General features: G+C 41.8%; 1 protein-coding gene across 2 annotated transcripts in view; it reads left to right on the forward strand.

The window, feature by feature from the left end:
* KBTBD12 (kelch repeat and BTB domain containing 12) overlaps nucleotides 1-23,712 on the forward strand; it is a 70,086-nt gene that overhangs the window by 27,836 nt on the left and 18,538 nt on the right. For both annotated transcript variants that reach the window (XM_080915048.1, XM_080915049.1), the window contains exon 5: nucleotides 14,082-14,279. In XM_080915048.1, the coding sequence (XP_080771174.1) occupies nucleotides 14,082-14,279 (198 nt within the window). The remainder of the gene's footprint in view (nucleotides 1-14,081; nucleotides 14,280-23,712) is intronic.

Raw genomic sequence — 23,712 nt, forward strand, 5'->3', positions numbered from 1 at the left:
ATTTTTGTGTCTGTTCAGGCCTGTTTTGTGACCTGCTATATTGTAAATTTTGGAGAAGGTTCCATGAGGTGCTGAGAAGAATGTATATTCTTTTGTTTTAAGATGAAATTTTCTATAGACATCTGTCAAACCTATTTGCTTCATAACTTCTGTTATTTTTACTGTTGTCTGTTCAGGTTCTGCCTCAATGATCTGTCCATTGATTAGAGTGCGGTGTTAAAGTCTCCCACTATTATTGTCACACATTATATATTGTATGTGGTATAATATATGCTTTGAGCTTTAGTAAGTTTTTTTTTTTTTAATAATGTGGTGCCCTTATATTTGGAGCATTGATGTTCAGGTTTGAGAGTTCATCTTGATAAACTTTCTTTTGTTGAGTAAAAAGTGTTCTTCCATATCTTTTTTTAATGACTTTTGGTTGAAAATCTATTCTATTCAATATTAGGATGGCGACTCCAGCTTGTTTATGGGACCATTTTCTTGGAAAGTTTTTTCTTCAGCCTTTTACTCGGAGGTAGTGCCTGTCTTTGTCACTGGGGTTTCCTGTATGCAGCAAAAGGCTGGATCCTGTTTACGTTTCCAGTCTGATAGTCTGTGTCTTTTTATTGGGGAATTGAGTCCATTGATGTTAAGAGATATTCAGGAATAGGGACTGTTGTTTCCTGTTATTTTTGTTGTTAGAGGTAGAATGATTTTTGTGTGCCTTTCTTCTTTTGGTTTTGTTGCAATAGGATTATTTTCTTGCTTCCTAGGGTGTAGTTTCCCTCCATGTGTTGGAATTATCCATCTATTATCCTTTGTAGGGCTGGATTTGTGGACAAATATTGTGTAAATTTGCTTTTGTCCTGGAATATCTTGGTTTGTTCAGCTATAGTAACTGAGAGTTTTTCTGGATATAGTAACCTGGGCTGGCATTTATGTTCTCTTAGGGTCTGTATGACATCTGTCCAGGATTTTCTAGCTTTCATAGTTTCTGTTAAGAAGGCTGGTTTAATTTGTTCAGTCTGCCTTTATGTGTTACTTGTTCTTTTTTCCTTACTGCTTTAGTATTCTTTTTTTGTTTTGAGCATTTGGTGTTTTGACTATTATTATTTTGGGAAGAATTTCTTTTCTGTTCCAATTTATTTGGAGTTCTGTAGGTTTCTTGTATGTTCATGTTTATCTCTTTAGGTTAAGGAAGTTTTATTCTATAATTTTGTTGAAGATATTTACTAGGCCTTCTAGTTGGGAGTCTTTGCTGTCTTCTACACTTATCCTTAGGATTGCCTTTCTTCTTGTTACCTGTATTTTCTGGATATTTTGGTTAGGAACGTTTCAATTTTTACAGTTTCTTTGACTGTTATATAAATGCTTTCTGTCTTATCTTCTGCCCCTGAGATTTTCTCTTCCATCTATCATATTCTGTTGGTGATGCTTGCATTTATGACTTCTGATCTCTTTCCTAGGTTTTCTATTTCCAGGGTTATCTCTCTTAGTGCTTTCTTTATTGTTTCCATTTTTGTTTTTAGATCCTGGATGTTTTTGTTTAATTCCTTCATCTGTTTGCTTGTGTTTTCCTGTGTTTCTCTAAAGACTTGTACTTTTCCCCCTCTGTGTTTTCCTATACTTGTAGGGAGTTATTCATTTGCTTCTCAGGGCCTTCTATCATCAGCATGGGGCACAATTTTAAGTTTAAATTTTGCTTTTCTGGAGTGTTGAGGTATATACTGCTTGCTGTGGTGGGAGAGCTGGGTTCTGATGTTGCTAGGTTGTCTTGGTTTCTGTTGCTTAGATTCTTGTGCTTGTCTCTTGCCATTCTCTTATCTTTGATGTTAATTGTTTTGTTTTTTCTGAATGGAGCTTGTCTCTCCTGTGTGTCTGTGAGCCATGGGCTCCAGAGGGAGATTGGTCCTGGGTTTTCAGCTCTTTATGTGAAGGCTGTGAGTTTTGATGATAATGGGCTGACTCTAGCTCTGGGTGCAGATGGAGGCCTGAAGGGTACAGACACAAGCAGTCACATGATACCTGAGCGCTGAGAGTTCCTGGAGGTCTCTCTCCAGATAATTAGTGGAGAGACAGTGCGGGCTCACCCATGGCTTTGTAGAGAGAGTGCTCCTGTGTCTCCTCTGGGTGTTCAGTTTTCTGCAGGTAGCTTGAGAGTACTGATGGCAGTTTTCCTGCTCTATCTGTGTCTCTAGGCTCAGGTGGAGGCTGGACCAATCTGGTCTCAGACTGCACCAAAATCCCTGTGCCCTGAGAGTTCCCAGAGCTTTTCCCCCTGATAATCAGTGGAGAAACCATGCAGGCTCACCCATGGGCTCAGTAGGGAGAGCGCTCCTGTGTCTCCTTTGTTTGCTTAGTTCTCTGTGGACAGGCAGCGAGTAATGTCCATTGCTGTTGAGTCATGTGACTATTCTTTGACCCCTGAACTAAGAGGCCAAAGGTAACCACACCTGGCTGATTCTTCTTCTCATTTTCATTGCTAAGAAAGTGCCTTTGGTTTTCTCTTTAATGCTGGGCATGGAACCTAAGGCCTTGCTTAGCACCAGGCAGACGTTCTTCCACTAACCACACCCCAGTCCTCAGTCCTTGCCACTGCTGCTGCTTCCTGTATCATCATCCTTCATGCCTGTCCCACTGCACAGCATACAGAAGATCACACTGCAGACAGCTATGTATCTCTACAGACTGTACATGAAACCAGGCCATGAGTTCACACACCTCTATCAGTGTTCCAAAATGCTGTGAAACAGAGTTTTGGGTTTCTATCACTGGATTGGCACACAGACCCATACTTACTTTTTGTGATCTGTCTGTGTGCTAGGCAATGACCTGGAAGTCTGACTTCCTGGCCAGTGAGTGACACGATTAGACCTCCGGGGATATATTAGCATGGTTGCCATGGTTTGTAAATATCACAGTGGGATAGGACAACTGATTGCTTTTCTCTCTTGGAAGCTGGCATAGCAGCTTCAGATTCCAAGATCTGGTCCTCAGGGAGGTGGCTTCGAAGTCAGTTCGAGCTCTATTCTTCCCAAACCTGCATCCTAAGTATATGGCATCTTCAGTAACAAATCCTGAGGCAGCCAAGGACGACAACCAAAGCAATAGTCTCTTGCACTCCCCTGACGTCAAAGGGAGGTTTCTAGTGCTTGGCACTGGGGTGGGGTTGGTTGTTAGATAGTCTATGGCTCTTGGGGGAATCATTATATCATATGTATTTAAAGTGAATATGAGATAATATGCTTTTATCATCTCATGGCTTTTTAAAAATACTTCTACCCTCCCAACTCTCTGTATTTTTTTCTCCCCCTTCCTTCTTAGCCTCCCCCTTTTCATTCTCCCCCTCACAGAATCTGTGTTCTACTATACTCTCCCTCGAGTTCTACTAAACTCTTCCTTGAACTCCTCCACTTCCCATGGTGTTGGGACCTTTTTCAGTTGCTTGCTTTATATGGTTACTCCACATTATCTGCTCACCCATAAAGATGAAGAGCCAAAATCCAAAATTAAGAGAGAATAAATTGCATGTGTCTTTCTGTGTCCAGGTCACCCTGCTTACTGTTTTTTTAAAATACATATTATAAAGTAATTTGGCTTTGACACCTGAGAGTGTATTGTATCAAGTGCTGAATAATAATTGTGTGGTAAGTGATGGCTATAATGATTAATATCACTTGTAGCAAGAGGTCCATCGTGTTCTAGAGCCCTGGTAACGATCAGCCCAGACACCTCTGTATAACCAACCACCCGAGAGGACATTACTGTGCTAAGGCATTTGTCAACTGCACCTTCTCTGCTTCTTCATCTCCTCTACTATGACTTTGTGCTGACGCCATGCTGCACATTTGCACTATCCATTGCTCTGTATGGCTCACACTGGTTTTTCCATTGGCAGCACTAGAAAGGCATGCAGAATATGCTCTTGCTGCAGGCACTGAAGACAAAAGCATTCAACAGCAGAGTGCTAATCTTTACCCCAGCACTGGAGGTTTGGTTTCAGTTGTAAAAACCAATGAATTAGAGCTTCTATTAAAATTTGCTGCCGTTTCTTAACTGAGGACATGGTTGCTTTTGAAAACTGTTTCACAGACACTGAATTTAGATGAAAAGAGCTTCTTGGATGATGTTGAACTAGACATGGGTCAAGTGTATTACTTCACGTAGATATATTTCCTGACAATTTATAGATTGCCTTCTTAGAAAATCTTTTTCCAACCTTTTGCTTTGATGTTGAGGTGTGTTTCTTATATGGAGCAGAAAGATGGATCTTGTTTTAACATACACTCTGTTAGGTTGAGTCTTTTTATTGGGGACTTTATATTGAGAAACATCCATGATTAATGGTTACTAATTTTTGCTATTTTGCTGGTGAAGGTGGAAGTAGTGTGTGTGTGTGTGTGTGTGTGTGTGTGTGTGTGTGTGTCTGTGTGTGTGTGTGTGTGTGTTGTACTTCTTTGGGTTTTCTGGTGTGAGATTATTTATTGCCTGTGTTTTTGTGGGTGTAGTTAGCATTCTTGGGTTAGAATTTTTCTTACAGTACCTTCTGAAGGGCTAGATTTATGGATACATATTGTTTAAATTTAACTTTATAACTTTATTATGGAATATCTTGTTTTCTCCACCTATGATATTTGAAAGTTTGCTGGGTATAGTAGTCTGTGCTGGCATCTGTGGTCTCTTAAAGTCAGTCTTGTATCTGGCTAAACCTTTCTGGCTTTTAGAGTCTTCATTTAGAAATTGGCTGTAATTTTAATAGGTTTGCCTTTATATGTCATTTGGCTATTTTCTCTTGCAGCTCTTAATATTTTTTCTTTGTTCTGTGAATTTAACATTTTGATCATTATGAGGCAGGGGACTTTCATTTCTGGTTCAATCAACTTGGTGTTTTGTAAGTTTCTTGTGCATTTACAGTTATGTCCTTCTTTAGATTAGGACATTTTTGTTCTGTGATTTTGTTAAAAATATTTTATGGATCTTTGAGCTGGAGATTTTCTCCTATTCCTATTATTTTTAGGTTTGGTCAGGAAGACACGTGATTTCCTGGGTGTTTTGTGTCCAGAATTTTTTAGATTTAGTATTTTATTTGACCGGTGCATCTATTTCTTCTATTGTGTCTTTAACACCTGAAACTCTCTCTTCCATGTCCTATTTTATGTTGGTGATGTTTTCTTCTGTAGTTCCTGTTTTCTTACCTAGAATTTCCAATTCCAGAATTCTCTCAGTTTTTGTTTTCTTTATTCATTCTGTATTTATTTTAAGGTCTTAAGGAGTTTTGATCATTTCCTTCAACTGTCTGTTTTCTTGGCATTTTTGACATTCTTTAAAGGATTTATTAATTTCATTCAGTCTTTTGATTTTTTTTCCTTGATTTCTTTAAGAGATTTATTTATTTCCCCCTGAAGGATTTTTGTCATGTTTATAAAGTTGTTTTCAAGGCTGTTTCCTGTGCTCGTCTGGTCTAGAATGTTCATGGCTTGCTGAAGTGGAATGCTAAGCTCTAGTGGCAACATACTGCCCTGGCTGTTTTTGATTATGTTCTTATGCTGACATTTAGAAATCTGGATTTGGAGTAATTATAGGTCAAGGTGCCAATTTCTTGGTTTGTTTTTGTTGAATGGATGTTTTCTTCCTTAGTTTCTCTTTTCTGTCTGGTCTTTTGGCTGGAGTGGCCTAGGGTTTGAGATTTTGGTCTGTCCTCTCTAGATTACTCTCTCAATATAAAGATAAAGATTTGGCCAGCTTGTGCGGCTCCTGTGTATTTTATCAGCTGCAGTATGCTATGATCAGTGTGTTTTGTTTTCTTAGAAAGCATAAACTAATGTAAATACTCTGTATGAACCTCATGAGAATAGGTATGCTGAACAGCCATGCAGATGCCGAAACTGCCTGGTCTTCATGTTGACTTCTTAAGGGTTTCCTCATGCCTGTGTTTTGGGAAGTGTGGTAGTGATGGTGCTCTGTGCCAGATGAAACCACTGAGACCCTCCCAGAAAAGAGCAAATAAGGGTACTCCCTGAAACTGTGTATTTTAAGATGCCTTAATTTTGAAGCAGAAAACAGTTTAATTTGCATGGAGAAAGCTCACTTTAATAGATCATTAAGTGTATCAACCACACTCTTGGGCAGGCCCTATGCCCTGCCAGATAGTTGGCCAACACAAATAACGTGTTTGTTTGTTTATGAACGTTTTGTTTAGTTTCTCTTGGGTTTTACATATTTTTAGTCTTTCTGGTCTTTTGATTTTTTTTTTGTTCTGATGTTTGCCTTTGTGTTTCTAGTTTGTTTTTGAAAGAGAGAGCATAAAGTTTGGTGGTTAGTGAGATGTGGAGGATCTGAGAGAAGTTGAAAGAGAATAAACATGATCAAAATGTTAATAGAAATTTTCTCTAAGGAAAAAAAAAAAAGAAAACCTAGTCATGAGCTTCTACTAAGATGCCTTGGGGTTTTCTCTGGATAGAAGCACATGGTGGGTAAAGTAAAGAAAAAAAAAAGGTACTTTTAAATAACTTGCACTGTTAATTATGCTTTTGAATAATATATGCTTGCTCCTGATATGAAGGCACATAGTCATATGTATGTTTTGCATTTTCATCAAGTATGTACTATGAAACGTAAAATTGAGTACACAGTCCACGTTAATGTCACAGAGTGTAGAAAGTGAGTAGAACCCACCTACAGACGCCTTCAGTGCACACAAAGTAGCCCTGCCCACCATGCATCCTGAAACCCCAGGAACGCCTCCAGGACACATGTCCCTGTGAGCCTGTTCCCCTGCCTCTCTTCTGGCTTGGGTCAGATGAACCACTGGTTCTCCAGTGCACATGGCTGCCCTGCCTTTATACTGTTCCTGTCACTTACACAGGGGAAGGAACGTATCGTTTATCTCCTTGTCTCTGACCTAAGTACTTGCTTTATGTGGTAAATAGTTGGTGAACATCTGTTTGCCGAATCAATTTTTACATTTCTGTATTCTACCCTATTCTTTCTTCATGTGAAGTTCTGCTTTTTAAAAGCTACAGTAGAGGTCTCAGGGTAATTTTTTAAATAGAGGCTTTCAATTTTCTTGTGGAGGGGGACAGCCAATGTCAAGTCTTCCCACCCTGCTAATACTGCAAACCATTGTTGCCTTGCTGAGAATATAACAGTATCATCTTAGTGGCTCAGCTTGAATACCATTAAAGAGTAATGAAGGGAACAGTTACATAAAAGGTCCATGTACTGTAAATGCACCCAAAAGAGCTCTTTAGTGGTGAATTATTTTATGAGAGTACCAAGGTTCATAGTAACAAGACTTTGTCCTTTTTTTTTTACATTTTATTTTTACATTTATTTTTTAAATACAACTGTAATGTGAATTACCCAGGTTGTGCTTAAGTAAGTTACTGGCTTCTACCCTTGGTTGATACCGGTCAGACAGTCTGAAAGGAGCTGAGAGCCTGGTGGCAGGGAGTTGCCAGGCAGTTCTAGAGTGAAGAAGCATAGGATTGGACTTTAGGAACACAGACATTGTGAGACTGCCCCTATAGGTGGCATTGCTCAGAGTATTTACTAGCCCTGTGCTGTATTAGCCAGCCCTGGGCTGGTATAGAAGAAACCAGGATGAATGCAGTATGTCTATTCATAGCTAGCTCCGAGCATTTCATTATTTGGTCTAAGTGCCCAGACAAGTGATCCAACCACATGCTTGGTTCCACTCTGATTTGCACGAGTTTTCATTATTTAAAACGGAATCCCTTAACCCTCATGCTGAATAGGGAAACACGTGCTTTATTGTGGTCAGAGAGTCAAATAGGTTATCCTCAGTGCCTCCTTGCTCTGAGAAAACCCTGCATGAGTGTTTCAGTGGCCAAGAACCTCTCAGCTGGGGTGAATGGTTCACTGTTGCTTGTACATAGTCACAAAGTGTTTCCAACTAAGCATAAAAACCATGTTAACCCTTTTCCATCTTCTAAGTACTAAGAAGTCCAGACCTTGCATGTGGCCACTCGATTGCAACTTTAGCTACAGTGTATGCTATTGCTAACGCCCTAAAAGGTCACAGAAGAAATGGTTTTGAGGGCTGAAAATGATTTAGAACACTACAGTTTAGTTCCTATCACCCACTTCAGTCAAGTCACAGACTGCTTTTAACTCTGGCCCCAGAGACTCTGATGCACTCTTCTGACAACACAAACATAAAAACACACATATGCATAAATAAAAATAAAGACAAATCTTTTATAAATGTTTCTGGTTCTGAAGTCAGAATGTTAGGAAGCTTCAGCAGGGAGCAGTGAAGAATAGACTACTGAGAACAGGCCAGAATGATCCTAAGATGGTGGCATCTCAGCTCTTTGTCTCCCTGTATCTAAAGAGATAACAAAATCTTAAAAAGCTGACAACAGGGAAAATCTGTTGAAAACAAAACAAAAACCTTAAAGTTGTCTAATATGCCATTTATGTCATGCACACAGAAGGCCAGCCATACTGGTCACCCCAGTACTTGAGGGGTAGGAGCAGGCAGATCACTGGAACTCAAAGCTAGCCTGGTGCAAATAAAGAGACCAGGACTACAAAGTCAGATCCTTCCTTAAAAGAAAACAATAACAACAGCAACAAAAATACACCCTGTCATTTTTGACTAAAGCACGTTGTCTTCTTCATTTAGTTTGACCTAATGTGTGATTTCTTACTTCTGTCCTTCGTCATCTGTTCTTCCTTATATGGTAGCTCACAACCCTCTGTAATGCCAGTTCCAGTAGATTTGATGCCCTCTGCTGACTTCTGCAGGTGCTTGTGTACCTATGGGGTACAGGTATTCATATACAGAAAACAAAATAAGTACATTAAAAATAATAAATTCAAAATCCATGAGGGTAGGATTCTAGTTTTAGTATTTTTAGTAAGTGTGTGTGTGTATGAGTGTGTGTGCGTGCGTGTGTGTGTGTGTGTGTGTGTGTGTGTGTGTGTGTATTGCTGCACACATGTGGAAGACAACTTTCAGGAGTTGGCTCTTGCTTTTTTCTTTGAGTTAAGATCTTCCTTGTTTCTTTTGTTGCATTGCACACTTTAAGCTAGATGGCTTATTAAATTGCAGGCATTCTTCTGTCTCTGCCTCCCACTTCCCTGTAGGAGTCCTGGAATTATAGATATGTGCCACCAGACCTAGCTAAGACTCAAAGTGAGCTTGTCTGGTGTGCAGACTTTGGTCAGCTGGTGTGCAATAAGAAGAGAGAGAAAGACAGAAAGACAGAGAGGGAGAGAGAGAGAGAGAGAGAGAGAGAGGGAGGGAGAGAGAGAGAGAGAGAGAGAGAGAGAGAGAGAGAGAGAGAGAGAGAGAGAAAGAGAGAGAGAAATAGCAAGCTTGGAAGGTGATGCCAGAGAGCACTGCTTGAGAAAGTCAGAGAGAAAGATCTTGACTATACGGGGAACTGTTGAGCAGGAGAGAAAAGAAAGCCAGAGATGTCAGAAGGGCAGGACCTGAATTATCCAGAGCTATGTGCTCCTTCAGAGAAAAGAATTGATATGGAAGTGGGTACAGTCTACAGAACTGGTGACTTAGGGAGATATGGAGGACAATGATTTCATTCATTTGGGATGGTTGTGGTCTTTACTGGTTATCTTCTAAACTTTCTCAGAGTCACTGTCCCTGCCTCACCCTGAGCTGTTCTCACTTAAGAACTCAACCCTCATACCTTTGGAGGCCCTGTAGTACATACTGGCACAGTGTGGGAAGACTGAGCTCAGGGTCTGAAAAGCCCTGGTGTAGACAGAAACACTGCTGCCCATGCTGACTGGATGGGCAGCCTAAGCTTGCTCACAGTCTGATGGGATAAGACTTCCAACTGCAGCTTAAATGGCACCAGCAGCTCCGTTCCAGGGCTTTCTGAGTTGTTTCTTGATTGCGTCATTTTAGAACTATCTGAATGCCCCTGCATTTTTACTTGCAAGGCACAAAACAATTTTGTGGAATTTTCTTTCCAAAACCAGACTTGTAGAAACTTGGGCTTCTCTTTCTGCTTTTTTCCCCTGAGGGTTTTGGGTTTGGGTGCTGGGTTGTGGTATTCTGCTCAGTTATCAACTAAAATCTTTCTCAGTCTGGTGAAAAATATGTGGGAACCATCAACCCAAGATCTCTGAACCCAAGGAGTGCTGTTTGCTCACAGTGCCTCAAATATATTATCCAGGATTTGGTAAGAGGCAGATAAGAACTTTTTAACTGAAAATAACCAAGAGCTCTTGTGTTCAGCTCTAAAAACTGACAAGCTGATGTTTTTTAATGGCTTTAAGATTGAAACCCCGAATTCTAAAGTATCTATGGGGGAAATTGGAGAGCTGACAACCTGCGTGAGAGGGAAGCAAATTGCAATAAGTCTCCCATTCGTAGGCAGAGGCTCAGTTCATCATGAGTCAGAAGGAAGCCTGGCGGCTCAGAGAGATGGGTCACCTTTTCTCCACTTACAGCTCGAATGCTATGGCCAGGTAAATGAGAGCTGCCTGATGCCCTCAGACTTACTCCATATCCCAGGCTAGGCTGAAATTCATGGCAGTCCTCCTGCCACAGTTTCCCAAGTTCTGAGATTAAGGGCATGCACTACCACAGTTTATCGATGACTTTTGACATGATTCCCGCTACCTAGATTCAAAAGAAATTTCTTTGACTCTACATTGGTAAGCAAGCAACAATTCAGCAATTCAGTTGTACATAATAATTCAATTTAGGGGAAATCTCAACAATTAAAAAAACACTGGTGTATGTAAAACTCCACATACATGAAAGTCAGCTCAGTGGCTTTCAAATACGAAAGAAAGTAGTCATGGGAGTTCCAGCTGCATGTGTGTCATGATGCCATCCACAAGAGAAACTATGTAAAAGAAAGTTCCCTTGGTGATACCCATGAATGCCTGGAGGTCCTGGCTTTCTCCCTTTCTTTGTTATTATCTAAGTTGTTTGATCCTTGCCACATTTTATAAGATTGGTGTTATCATTCTTAGTAACAGGTGAGAATGAATGAGGCTTAGAAGAATTAAATCAATCAACTTCATTTGGCTACCAATTAGTGACACAAGAATGTGAACCAGGATCTGTTTCTAAAAGTCCACCCGCTTTCACCAAGGCATGCCTCACCACCACCTGCAGTCATTCCACACTGTCAAGTCTGCTTTAGCAATGCAAGTAACTCTGGGAGTTTGCCTGAACTGTTAGTGAAATCCCTCTCCTGCTTAGAATCAAGCCCAGATCAAAGTAGAATAAGCCTGCCACCTTGAGGCAGGCCTGAAGGGGAAGGGTGTGCATGAGATTCATGGGCAACTAGATGGTAAGTCCCTGTGCCTTCACCCAGCTGTGGCTCTCTGTGGGAGGACAAAGTATCTCCCACACATCCCCAGAAATGAAAAAAAAAATCTATCAAAGCCAAACATTGGAAGAGGCAGTCTTCATCTTTGTAGGAATAAAATGAAGAGAGTATTGAGTTGTAATTGTCTTTTCCCTCCCACTGCTAAATAATCTAGGCACGTAATTTGCATGTGTGGTACATTTGTGCATGACCTATAAAGGTAATCTCCATTTATTTGCTTGGTTTTGAGTGAGGGAAAGTCATGCTCAGAGATTTTGGTAGCACATAAATTAAAGCCACTGAACCGACTTGCTGACATTCTGCAGCTATGCAGATCCCACCCGAGGCTTCCCCTCATCAAAAGGCTGTGGTTGTAGAGCTAGAACTGACTTATTAATAAAGATCAGGCCTTTATCTGATTATTTATCTAATCAAGATTCATCTTCAGTCTAAGCTCATTAAGCCTGCTGCGAATGGACTGTGGTTGAGATAGAATTACACTCGGTGACACAGAGACTGAGTCCAGGCTTCAGGGACCAGGACAGAAACAAGAGCACACAGTAAGCTGGGCTTGCCTGGGGGTGGGGCAGAGCATGTGAACTGTCTGTTCACCAGTGAGAACAGGCACGTGTCACAAGGTTAGTTTCGAATGTAGTAATTAAATACACTCGGTAGCAGCACAAAGGTGACAAGAACTCTCATTATCTCTGACAGTGAAGACAGATAACCACTCTGCTTGGGTCACACTGGGGCAACCTCTGCGAGGGGACTTGATGTGGGATTTCTGACTTAGAATCGAGGTCTGGCGCTCTGCTGCCGCAGCCTGACTCCTAGTGCTTGCTGTCTAGACTTTTTGCTTCACTCCCTGCTCTAACCTGGTTGCAACACAAGCTGCCCTAATGCACTGTCCTACCTCTCAGAGGAGGGACTCACCATCTTCGTACCTTGCAGGGCTCTGCTGCCACATGCAAACCCTCTTCTCACGAGTTTTTGGCAAGTTCCATTTTCCACTACCACAGAGCCACACCGAAAGTGGCCCTGCCCATGAACACAAGAGCTGTGCTGAGGCCAATATAGTCCTTCCTTCAAAACACAGTTTCAAAGTAGACTAAATTACTTCTCAAGGCAGACAAGAGAGAAGGGCGACTGAGCACCTCCTGTGTTGATACCTCAGTCTCTAGGTTCCTCCTGAAAGAATTGGCCAAGTGACATTAGTAAAGAGGTGGGAGAACCCTTCCAATCTTTTTTTTTTCTTTTTTGCCTGCAAAACCTGGCTTTAGACCCATTCTTAAGTGAAGTTTGCAGCTCCCATTCCCCCTTGAATTCATTAAGTAGTGTATGGCAGGCTCAATCAAGAACGTGCGACCTTTGCCTTTTGTGAGCTTACAGAGCCCAAAGCTGGACAGGCATAGAATACAGAGCAGAAAGAGTGCCAGGGAAAGCATGGGGAAGGGACATTTCATACTCATTCATTCCAGACATGATGAGGAGGATCCATGGGAGGTGCTGTAGGCAGGATCAGAGAAGGGGATGACACAGCAGGTTATGATGAAGATCTGTCTGACTGACTCAGTGAGGGGCAGAATCTAAGTAACAGTGAAAAAGAAAGGCAAGGAGACCCCGTGAACGACTTCTCACGAGTGGAGTCTATAATAAAGGTTTTCTATATGTGCTAAACAGTATACCCCGCTGATGATATAAAGCAGTGTCACCCCATGTATGGAGTAGCCCTTCTAGGACCATCCTCCCAGAGGGCTGGAGTAGCCAAGTCCAATACTTTACAGTCCTTCCATGGCATGCACAGATCAGCAGTGGGTCTGGATGGAATGAGAACAGTGAGAGCCATTGCAAATACAAGACTGTCCCTTCCTCTAGGGAATCTGCCCCAGTCTTGGGAGCTGCCCTGCAGGTCAGGAACCATGACTCTCATATTTAAAACCTTTTGTCTTGGGGCTTGGGAGGTTTATTTAGTTAATTTTCTATTTTCATGATAAAACACCATGGCTAAACCACTGTATGTGTAAAAGGAGGGGTTTATTTTGGATTACTATTCCAGAGAGATAAAGAGTCCATTACCATAGATAGACAGCAGGCTGGCAAGGCAGCTGGAACAGCAAACTAAAAGCTCACATCTTGAACTACAAACAAGAAGCTGAGAGCAAAATGGGAATGGTACAGGTCTTTAAACTCTCAAAGCCCACCCCTAGTGATAACCCAGTCCTCAGTGACGTGTTTTCCCCCAGCAAGGTCATACCTTCTAAGCTTCGTGCAACTACACCACCAACTGGGGACCAAGTGTTCAAAAACTCAAAACTATTAGGTGCATCTTATTTAAATCACCACAGCAGAAGAGAATAAATACAAATCAATCATACCCAGACATCATGATGTTTCTGATCACAGTGGCTTAGAAATTCTTATACAATTGGACTTCAAAGTCCTAATTCTGTACATATTCCATCTGCTCCCTGTTTTCATCTGAAGTAGCCCATGAGATGCCTGCCTTAATTTCTCTTTATTTACATGTATAAGCCCCTTCCACTCTGTTAACTTCTTGTTTGGAGAAAGTGTTTTGAGATGTAGCCCTGGCTGACCTGGAACTTGCTCTGCTGACAAGGCTAGCCTTGAGTTCACAGAGATCTTGCCACCCTTTACCTCCCCAGGACTGGGATTAAAGGCATGTGCCACCATGTCCTCCTGCCTCCACTTCGTTAATTTCTAAAGAAATTAATGTGAGACTTCTGCTCCCAAACACTCCATTTCTGTGCTTCACTCTCTTAGGTGGAATTGGCTGTGTGGGCCGAGACAAGGGACAAGTTCGGAAATGCCTTGATGTGGTTGAGATCTACAACCCCGATGGGGACTTCTGGCGAGAAGGCCCGCCTATGCCAAGTCCCCTCCTCTCACTGCGAACTAATTCCACCAGCGCGGGTGCCGTGGATGGGAAGCTCTACGTCTGTGGTGGATTTCATGGAGCAGGTACTTAGCTGTGATATGTCATGGACCTCTTGCCATTGACTTTTACTTCTATTATCTGATATGATGGTCAGTGTTCTGTTTGTTTGGTTTCCAGAGAGTGAGGCACTGGCAAGAGTCTGGCTTTCAGAGCCCAGTGGCCTGGAGCTGTTCCTTAGATTCTCTGGGGCGTCACCTCTGTGAGATGGTGGGGATTCTGTGGGATGAAGTTTGTAATCCATCTGGCACATGGCAGCCACTCAGCCCATAGTAGTTTAGTATGGAGAGAAAAGAAAAAAGACGTAGAAGAGGAGGGAAAATTTCTTGAGTAGGACTGAAAGAAACATTTCTGAACAGGAGGGATATGGGAGCAGATGAATAGCTGAAAGTGTTGGGTGTTGTGCTTTTAGCTACCAGTCCAGAAGACCCTGACGCTGTCCGCTAGCATAAGTGAAGTAAATTACTTGAAAGCATTTCTAAGATGATGCCTAGTGCATATGTTATTACTGAATGCACACATCTAACACCATCATTCCTTTTTGTAGCACGGCACAGGGAGGCCATTAAGCACGCATGGATCTAGAGACCAATGTCTCTAAAGACTCATTGGCTGCATCAGTAAATAAAGCAGAAAGATACCTTCATAGTAGACTAGCTGATTCTTAACTCACCAACTGAAGTGTTGGGCCAATATATACCTGTGCCCCAGAGCACTTACAATTTTGAATTTTGAAAGAAGTCAGATTTGCCTTCATTTTGTAAGCATACCGTTTTGGATAACAATTTATAGAATGAGGCTTTCTTTGTGAATTAGAAGAGACTTAGTGGATTAGGGAGTTGGCTCTGTTGGTAAAATACTTACTTGTTTTGCAAGCATGGGGACCTGAGTTCAATCCCCCAGAACTCATGTAAAAAGCCGGAGACATTGTGGAGCATTCCTATAATTTCAGTGCTTGTGAGATGGGAGGCAAAAGCACGCAGATCACTAAAGTTCGCTGGCCAATCAACCTAGCCTGCGTGGCAAAGCTCCAGGTTAGTAAGGGACTCTCTATCTCAGAAGGTATAAAGTACCTGAGAGACAACACTAACACAGAGGTTATCCTCTGACCTACCTACCTACCTACACACACACACACACACACACACACACACACACACACACACACACACACACTCATATGCACAGCAAGTAAACAAGAAACCTAGAAGATAAATGAGTCAAATGCACTAAGTTTTTGTTCTTTATTCAAACCTTTTATGAGAAGCTATTATTCAGATAGTCTGGAAAATTTAAATATGGACCAGGATTAGATGATATTGAGGAGTTATTTTAGGGATATTGTATTTTATATAAATCAAAATAAAAAGAATATTCTGGACAATTAGAAATTTTATGTAGGTATTTGCAGGTGAAAGTAATGCAGTGTATGAAGTCTTTTCTACCATAGAAGATTTGGTTTTAAATGTACATGTATGTCATAAGGGTGCAGGTGACCTTGGGAGCCAAAAAAAGGTCAGATCCCTGAGAGCTAGATTTATAATCAGTTGTGAACCATTCAACCTGGGGACTGAACTCAGTTTCTCTAAAAGAGAGGCAGGTGCTCTAAACCACTGCACCATGTCTACAGCCCTACAGCACACTTTTTAAGAGAAGGAGGAGCCAGTATCCCTTCTGGAACACTGATGGATGAGGTTGTTATTAGAGCTGGGTAGTGTGTGCTCAGGCTGTGCTGCCTTATTGTTTCCCTACTGTGTGCTGCAAGGTTTCCATGATCAAAAGCTTCAATTGTTCTCCATATGTCCTTTAGAGAACTTTCCCAAAAGGTTTTTAAAATGTTTTATTACATTTTATTTAGTGTGCGGGTTCGATGGCTTGAGTGTGGAGATCCAAGGGTTGTCTATGTAGTTTTGGGGATTGGCACTTAAGGAAAACATAAAGCTGAGCAGCCCAGACAAGCGGGGACTATGCCCACAGAGATGCAAGTAATGCTGTGCTGAAGGAACAGGGACGGATAGTGGAAACATTTCCTGGGATTTAAGATTTAGACCAGAATTTGAGTATACACTGGTAATGTGGGCAAAGAAAGTCAAGGAAACTTTCAAGAAAGCAGAGTAAAGAAATGATTGTATGACCAGAGGGAGAGAAGTGAAGTTCAGGAGGTCCTTGGAATAGCAGGACCCCTGACAAAGAGAACAGAAAATGTGGACAGGGTGTGTGTGTAACCACAGAATAGATAAATAAAGTCCCAGAACTGAAATCTCTAGTCTAAAGGAACCTACCAAATGCCCCAGGAAGCAGATAAAATCTGATCAAGTCAAAGTGCATTACTGTGACATTAGACACAAACAAAAGACCCTACAACGCTCTGAGGAGAGGGACAGTTTTAACCAAAGTACCAAGAGTCAGAGTTCTGATGTTGGAAGCTAATGGAAAGTGAAGCAAATGTATTCAGAAGCTCTGCAGAAAACTATTTTCCACCTACACAGTCTGATCCTGCTGACTATGTCAAGGCCGAGGGCATTCCTCTGACACGTGGTGTGTCGGAGTGTCTATTCTGTGCCCTGTTTAAAAACCAAGACATGCTTCAGCAAAACTGGATATGTAAACGGAGAAGTGTCAGATCCCAGAAAAAGAATTAAACATTGTCAAAAGAAAGGGGGACCTCCTAAGAGGATGAAGTAGACCCCAGGAAAACAGTTGCTGTAAGCAGAGCTGAGGGGCAGCAGTACAGAGCAGAGCTAGCCCTGGGCGTTGGGAGACAGGGCAGGATCCAGTATGGATGCTAGGAACTGAACTCCGATCCCTCTGTAAAAGCAGCAAGGGCTCCTAGCTGCCTGGGGATTTTCCCCAACCCCTAACTCGCGATGTTTTAAAATGTTGTAGGCAGTGAACGCTAAAAAGCATAACAACATCATGATAAAGACCATGCGTTGTTCCTTCCATATCCAGTGCAGCTTATTAATCCTGAAAATCACGGGAGAAAGACGGGTTCCACAGTGTTGAGCCAGATTTTAAGCAAGCTTAAATTAAATACTGTATAGGATGATGGACTCAGACCAGGGCCTTCTCTAGGTTTCCAGGACGTGGTCATGAGTCACGTTTTGCAGAGGTTTAAAAAGGCAAGACCTCATATTGGGTCCAATCAGGTAAAAGCATACATGTTGATGTATTTCCTGCCTACATCCCTCCCACCCACATCCAGTCAAGCACATTTGATGCAAAAAAACTTGTTTAGGGGAGCAAAACCATGTGACTTGCATTTATCAAGAACCATAGAGCCCAATATTCCAGAAATGTATTTGTCCCTGGGCAAGTAAGGCTTACCGTTTAACTTTATCATCCCCCTTTGAGTTGTTGTATCCTGAGTTAAATCCTTGACTCTGTGATTGGTACCTGTTTATATTGGAATCTAATAAACACCAGCTTAGTGGTACCCAGATAATAATTGTCATTTAGTCAAGGCATCAATGGTGTAAGAGCCAATAGTAATTAGCAGAAACAGAAGGTTCAAAGACGCTGTGATGGCTGACATCAGAGTTCTTACCCAGAGGGAGCTGGAAATGGGTGGGGTACCAGTCATTTATTTCATCTCAGGCCCCCTTTGCAAAGTGTGTTGTTGTTGAGGGTTTTTTTTTTGTACAGCCAGATTATAATTCTGAATAGTTTGTATAGAAACAATAATTATCTTAAAGTCATATAATACCTCCTTGTTCTGCATAAAGCAGGTCAAGTTTCCTATCATATTGCAGGACTATCTTTGTTAATGAACCTCTCTGGTGGTAAATCTGGGCCTACTTTCCTGGTCTGCCAATTGACACTATAGGTAGCTATTTCATTTTCTATGCCAAGGAATTTCCTTTTGACAGCATTTTAGCCTGTTGGGGACAATGGGTGATGTGTACTTTATGCAACTGCTTCTGGCTGAAACTAGGGCACTGTTGTCAGGGCCCAGGGAGAATGAAATACTAGTCAGAAACTCTCAGGAGAAACAGGCAATGGTGCACTGATGAACTGCAGCTGGTTAGCTGACCTAGCTGAAGGGACAGTAAGCAATCACATTGGCTGGACTGGTTTGCATTGGCTTTCAGCAAGTTCAGAACTCAGCAGTTTACATTCTGCAGCTGACTACTGGGCGGTGTCTGTCAGCCAAGTGGAAATCTGCTGGAACAGATATAGACTAGGGACAGAAGATAAAGTTTAGGATCTTAAAGGAAAACCTTACATTTGGAACTTTCGGGCTCATGGTCCTGCTAATTGGGGAGGGCAGGAGTAACAAGAGACCTAGTAGATCTAGGAAAAACATCAGGGGTCATTTTATATATGAAATGAGCTAACAGAGCGGCTGCTTGGTGGAAGGAGCTAGTTGCCTGTCATTGACAAAGCCAGTCTAGCCATCAGTGTCATCAGAGATCTGAAAAGTCTACACTATAGGAAGAAGTGTGATCCATACAGCCTATGTATCAATGAAAATGACAGAGACTAGTCTATCACCTAGACAGTCTTTTTAGGCTCCAGTGGTCTCCAAGGCTTTGCTTTGAGGGCAAAGGTACCAGAGCAGCATCAGTCTTTGGCCACCAGACCCAGAAGATGTGAGGCTTTCCTTTGTAGGAGGAACATGGAGAACTGATCTTACTTTGTCTGGGCAAAGTGGGGCAATCAGCTCTCTACTATCCTGCCTGTCTATGGTTTGGGCTGGGTCCTGGCCGCAGGCAAGGCACTTTCAAGTGATTAGTGTTTCTACAATCCAGGTAGAGTTGTCGTTGTGCCCAATCATCTTGTTGGAGACCCTGAGGTCACTACTAGTAGCTGGGGTTTCTGTCATGCCAAATTTTTTCATTAAACAGTTTAAATACCATCTTCAGCAGATGCTTTTATGAGTTTAAAAGTATATCTGAGCTAAATGAACCTTGCTTGTTTTTAGTTACATGCTTTAGGCTTAACCTTGAAAGCATACAGGAGGCTAAATAAGATTTATTTCTGTAATTTAATCAAATTTTTACTTAGATTGACTACAAGTATAGTTCTGGACATATTAAAGCTTAGTTGAGTTGCTGATGCAATCCGAGCCATGTGCAATGAAGGGCTGCAGAAATGGACGCTCAGTGCCATTTGATGGAGGAGGATCAGTAGTGGCAGAGACTTTTAGGACCAAAGAACTCATTATCACACCAGCCATTGTCTTAAAAGGAGAAGCCCGACCCCAACTCGCTGCTGTTTGGAGCTATGTTTACTGACCACATGCTGATGGTGGAGTGGTCCTCCGCGAATCTGGATGGCAGAAACCTCACACCAAGCCTTTTGAAAACTTGTCCATACATCCCGCTGCCTCTGTTTTGCACTATGTTGTAGAACTGTTTGAAGGCTTGAAGGTTTTTCAGGGAGTTGATAATAAGATCTGACTGTTCCGGCTGGTCCTCAACATTGATAGAACGTGCGGATCTGCTGTGAGGACCATTCTGCCGGTGTTTGACAAGGAGGAACTTCTAGAATGTATTCTTCAGCTTATACAAATAGATCAAGATGGGTCCCCTACTCCACCTCTGCCAATTAAGCACAAACAAACTTTAGGGGAGCAAAACCATGTGGCTTGTTATTTCCCAAGAACCACAGCACCCAACATTCCAGGAATGTATCTGTCCTTGGGCAGTGAGGCTTGCAGTTTGACTTTGGCTCTTCCAGGCTCAGCCATGATGATACAAGATCTAAATATTGAGCTACATTTATATATAACTAATGCTGTGCCTTGATTATTCTGTAAAAATGAGAAAATAGACAGCAGGCAGGTATGTTAAGGATAACAGACAAAGCTAAGTCCCACAATGCCTTGTTTTTGTTGTTTCTGTGGCTAACACAAAATACCTGAAGCTAGATGCCTGTTATAAAGGCCTTCTTAGCTATTGGAGGTTAGGAACCCATGCTCAAGTGACCCCAACCATTGGTAACAGGGCGCTCCTTAACTGGGTCACTTCATGGTGTTCTGGTGTTCTGGTGGCCATGCATGCAGAAGGAAGAGTCAGATGGCAACACAGAAACCCAAAGTAACTCAGGAGCTATGCTCACTCTTAGGTATGTCTCACTAAGTGTCCTGAGTTGACCTGAAAGTCACTACGTGGACCAGGCTGGCCTTGAATTTTCAGGGATGATACCTCTGTTCCTTTTAGGAGCTGCAGTTATGGGGATAACTACTATGCTGGGACACTAGTCAGAGGCCCATGAGAGCTGCATCAACCCCTTCTGAGGAGAGCAATGCCAGGACCTGTCCACCTCCTACAAAGCCTCACTTCTAAAAAGTTCCCCACTTCCCAGCACCAAGTTTCTTGCACATGAATCTTCAGAGGACAACTCAAGCAGTATCTAGAGCACAGCTGCCTTCGTCTGAGAAATGAAGAATGAAGTGTTATAAAAATGTTATTTATAGGCTGGAATCAGTGCCTGGAGAAGCAGTTGAGTAGGAAGAAGAGCGGTGGGTACGGGCAGCTTCTTCAAGGAATTACAGGGGTGAAGTCATCTGACTTTTCATATCAAATGAATCTGAAGCTAGGAAAGCTAGAGCAAAGTTTACAATATACAAATCAAGTGTGAATGAGGAGGAATGGCAGGGAGAGACTCTAAGGAGTCTGCCTGAGGCCAGACTCTGTGGGTCTCATGGACTGTTTATAAAAGCATTTTTGTATAGCAGGTGATCTTAGAAGACATTTTGTCTGGCTCCATAACAAAGGCAGACATACTTCCTGGCCCTTTTCTAGGCCCAGGATTTCTCTCTAGGATTCACAGGCGTTCACTCTTCAGGTCGCCCTCAGATAACTGCAATTCAAGATGCTGACACAGCACCACCACCACCACCACCACCACCAGCAGCAGCAGCAGCAGCAGCAAAGGATACTGTCCTTCATCTAAAGCCCAGGAGTATCCTGTCTTCATCAGCACCCATGAGTCTGCAGTAAAAACCCAGAGTTTTCACAGTCCTTAACAGAATCCTAAATCTCTCCAGAAAGCTTTCTTCTCCACCTACCATGGGCTGAGGAAGCCAGCATATTCAAGGCCAGTCTTTCACACATTCTTACAAAACATAAATGAGGAGTCAATTCTCAACTTATTCTGTGAAGTCAGTGTTATCCCATTTAAAAAAAAAAAAATCAAAGCTCAGAGATGGCACAATCCGCAAAGTACTTGCTGTGTGAGCATGGGGTCCTAGGTTTGATCCCTCAGAACCTGTGTAAGAGTCCAGGTACACTCCTGCAATCCCAGTACAAGGAAGGATCAAGACTCACTGCCCAGCCAGTCTAGCTAAATCAGTGTGTTCAGAGAGCAATGCTGTCTCAGAGGAGAAGATGGGTTGTGGCTGGAGAGCTGGCACCAGGTTTAAAAAGCATTTACTGCTCTTGTTAAAGACGGAAGCATGGTTCCCAGCATCCACATCAACCTGTAACCCCAGCTCCAGCAGATCTGATGCTGGCTTTCACAAGCACCTGCATTCACATGCACATATCAACACACAGACACACATGGAGATACATAATTAAGAATAAAAATAAGGAGCCGGAGAAACGGCTCAGCAGTTGAGAGCACTGCTGTCCCTCCAGAGAACTGAGGTTTGCTCATGACAGATCACAACCACCTGCAACTCCAGTTTCAGGGGATCTGACACCCTTTTATGACTTCCTTGGACACACACACACACACACACGATACACAGAAATGTAGGTAGGCAAAACACCTATACAATTAAATATTTTAAAATAAAAAAGTGAAACTTAAAAAATATGATATAGAGTCACTGAGGACTCAGATGGTTGATGTCACTCAAGCCTCCATATATGCACACTTGTATACATCTACCTGTACATATATCACATATAGACACACCAAAAAACTAAAAAATTGCAAATGTAAAAGACTTCTATAAAATACTAGCAAACTGAATACAGCAACATCCAAAACAAAACCATTATGACCTAGCCAGATTCTCCCAGACAGACAACAGTGACTAATTGTCTAAGAACTCATTTATGTAATACACCTCTTGAATAAAGGACAAAAACAGGATGATCATCTTAACAGATAAAAATAAAGGACAGCAATATCCAGCTCCTACTCATAATGCAAACAGTGTGGTGGTTTGTAAATGCTTGGCCAGGGAGGAGCACAAATAGATGTGGCCTTGGAGAAAGCGTGTCACTGTGAGGTGTACTTAGAAACACTTTTTTATGCATGGGAGACAATCTTTTTCTAGCAGCTTTTGGAACGAAAATGCCATGCCTGCCTGGATGCTGCCATGCTTCCCGTCTTGATGATAATGGACTGAACTTAAACCTGTAAACTAGCCTCAATTAAATGCCCTTCATAAGGGTTGCCTTGGTCACGGTGTCTTCACAACAATGGGAACCCTACCTAAGACACAAGCAAAGTAACTGAATCACTAGCACATATCTATAGAAAATCTGTAGCTAACATAACTGATGAAAAACTGAAAATTTTGCTCTTAGACTCAGGAACAAGAAAAGAATGTACATTTTTGCCACTTCTGTTCAGAGTTGTGCTGGAGATTTGGTTCTGGGCAATTAGAAAAGATAAGGAAAACACAAGCAGCCAGATTATACAGCAATAATTACCTATGCTATGATCATATACTTAGAAAATTCTGAAAGGTTTTTTTTAACTTAGTACAAAGAAACAGGTTCAGCAAAGTTGTAAGATGGAAAATTAATGTATAGAAAATCATATTTTAATGCCTGTGTAGAGAACAACCCAAATGTTAAAATTAAGAAAACATTCCAGGGCTGGTGAGATGGCTTAGCAGTTAAAAAGCACTAGCTGCTCTTCCAGAGGTCATGAGTTCAATGCCCAGCAACCACATTGTGGCTCACAACCATCGGTAGGGGAATCTGATGCCCTTTTCAGGCAGAAGATATATAGGCAGCAGAGCACTCATAAAATAAAATTAAAAAATTAAATTAAATTAAAAAATAAAATTAAAAATAAAACATATAATGAAAAAGAAAACATTCCATTTATAGTGCAATTAAAATAAAATACTTAGAAAAAATTAACAAAAAGCACAGAACTTGTACATTGAAAAGTGCAAACTTTTTGGCATTTTTTGACTTACTGGTAGGTTTTTTTCTAAAGGAAGATAGAAAGAGAGCATAAACTTTGGTGGGTAGAGATCTGGAGAGAGAATCTGAAGAGAGTGGGGAGGGAAAGGCAGGCCCAAAATATATTATATGAAAAGATTTTAAGAGAAAATGTGTATGGAAATGCAAGAGACCTTTATAATAAAAACCAAATACTCACTTCAAAGCTTTGACAGTCCAGACTGTGGGGTGCCAGCAAATCACAGGAACGGCTCAGTGGGAGATCCCTGAGTGGTCAGAAGTGACCTCTTTCTATTATAGTCACTTGGTTCTCTACAAAGCTTCAAGGATAGCTTAATTGGGAAAAGATCTTTCACTATCA

This window comes from Micromys minutus (assembly GCF_963924665.1).
Source record: "Micromys minutus genome assembly, chromosome: 3".
NCBI classification, from domain to species: Eukaryota; Metazoa; Chordata; class Mammalia; order Rodentia; family Muridae; genus Micromys; species Micromys minutus.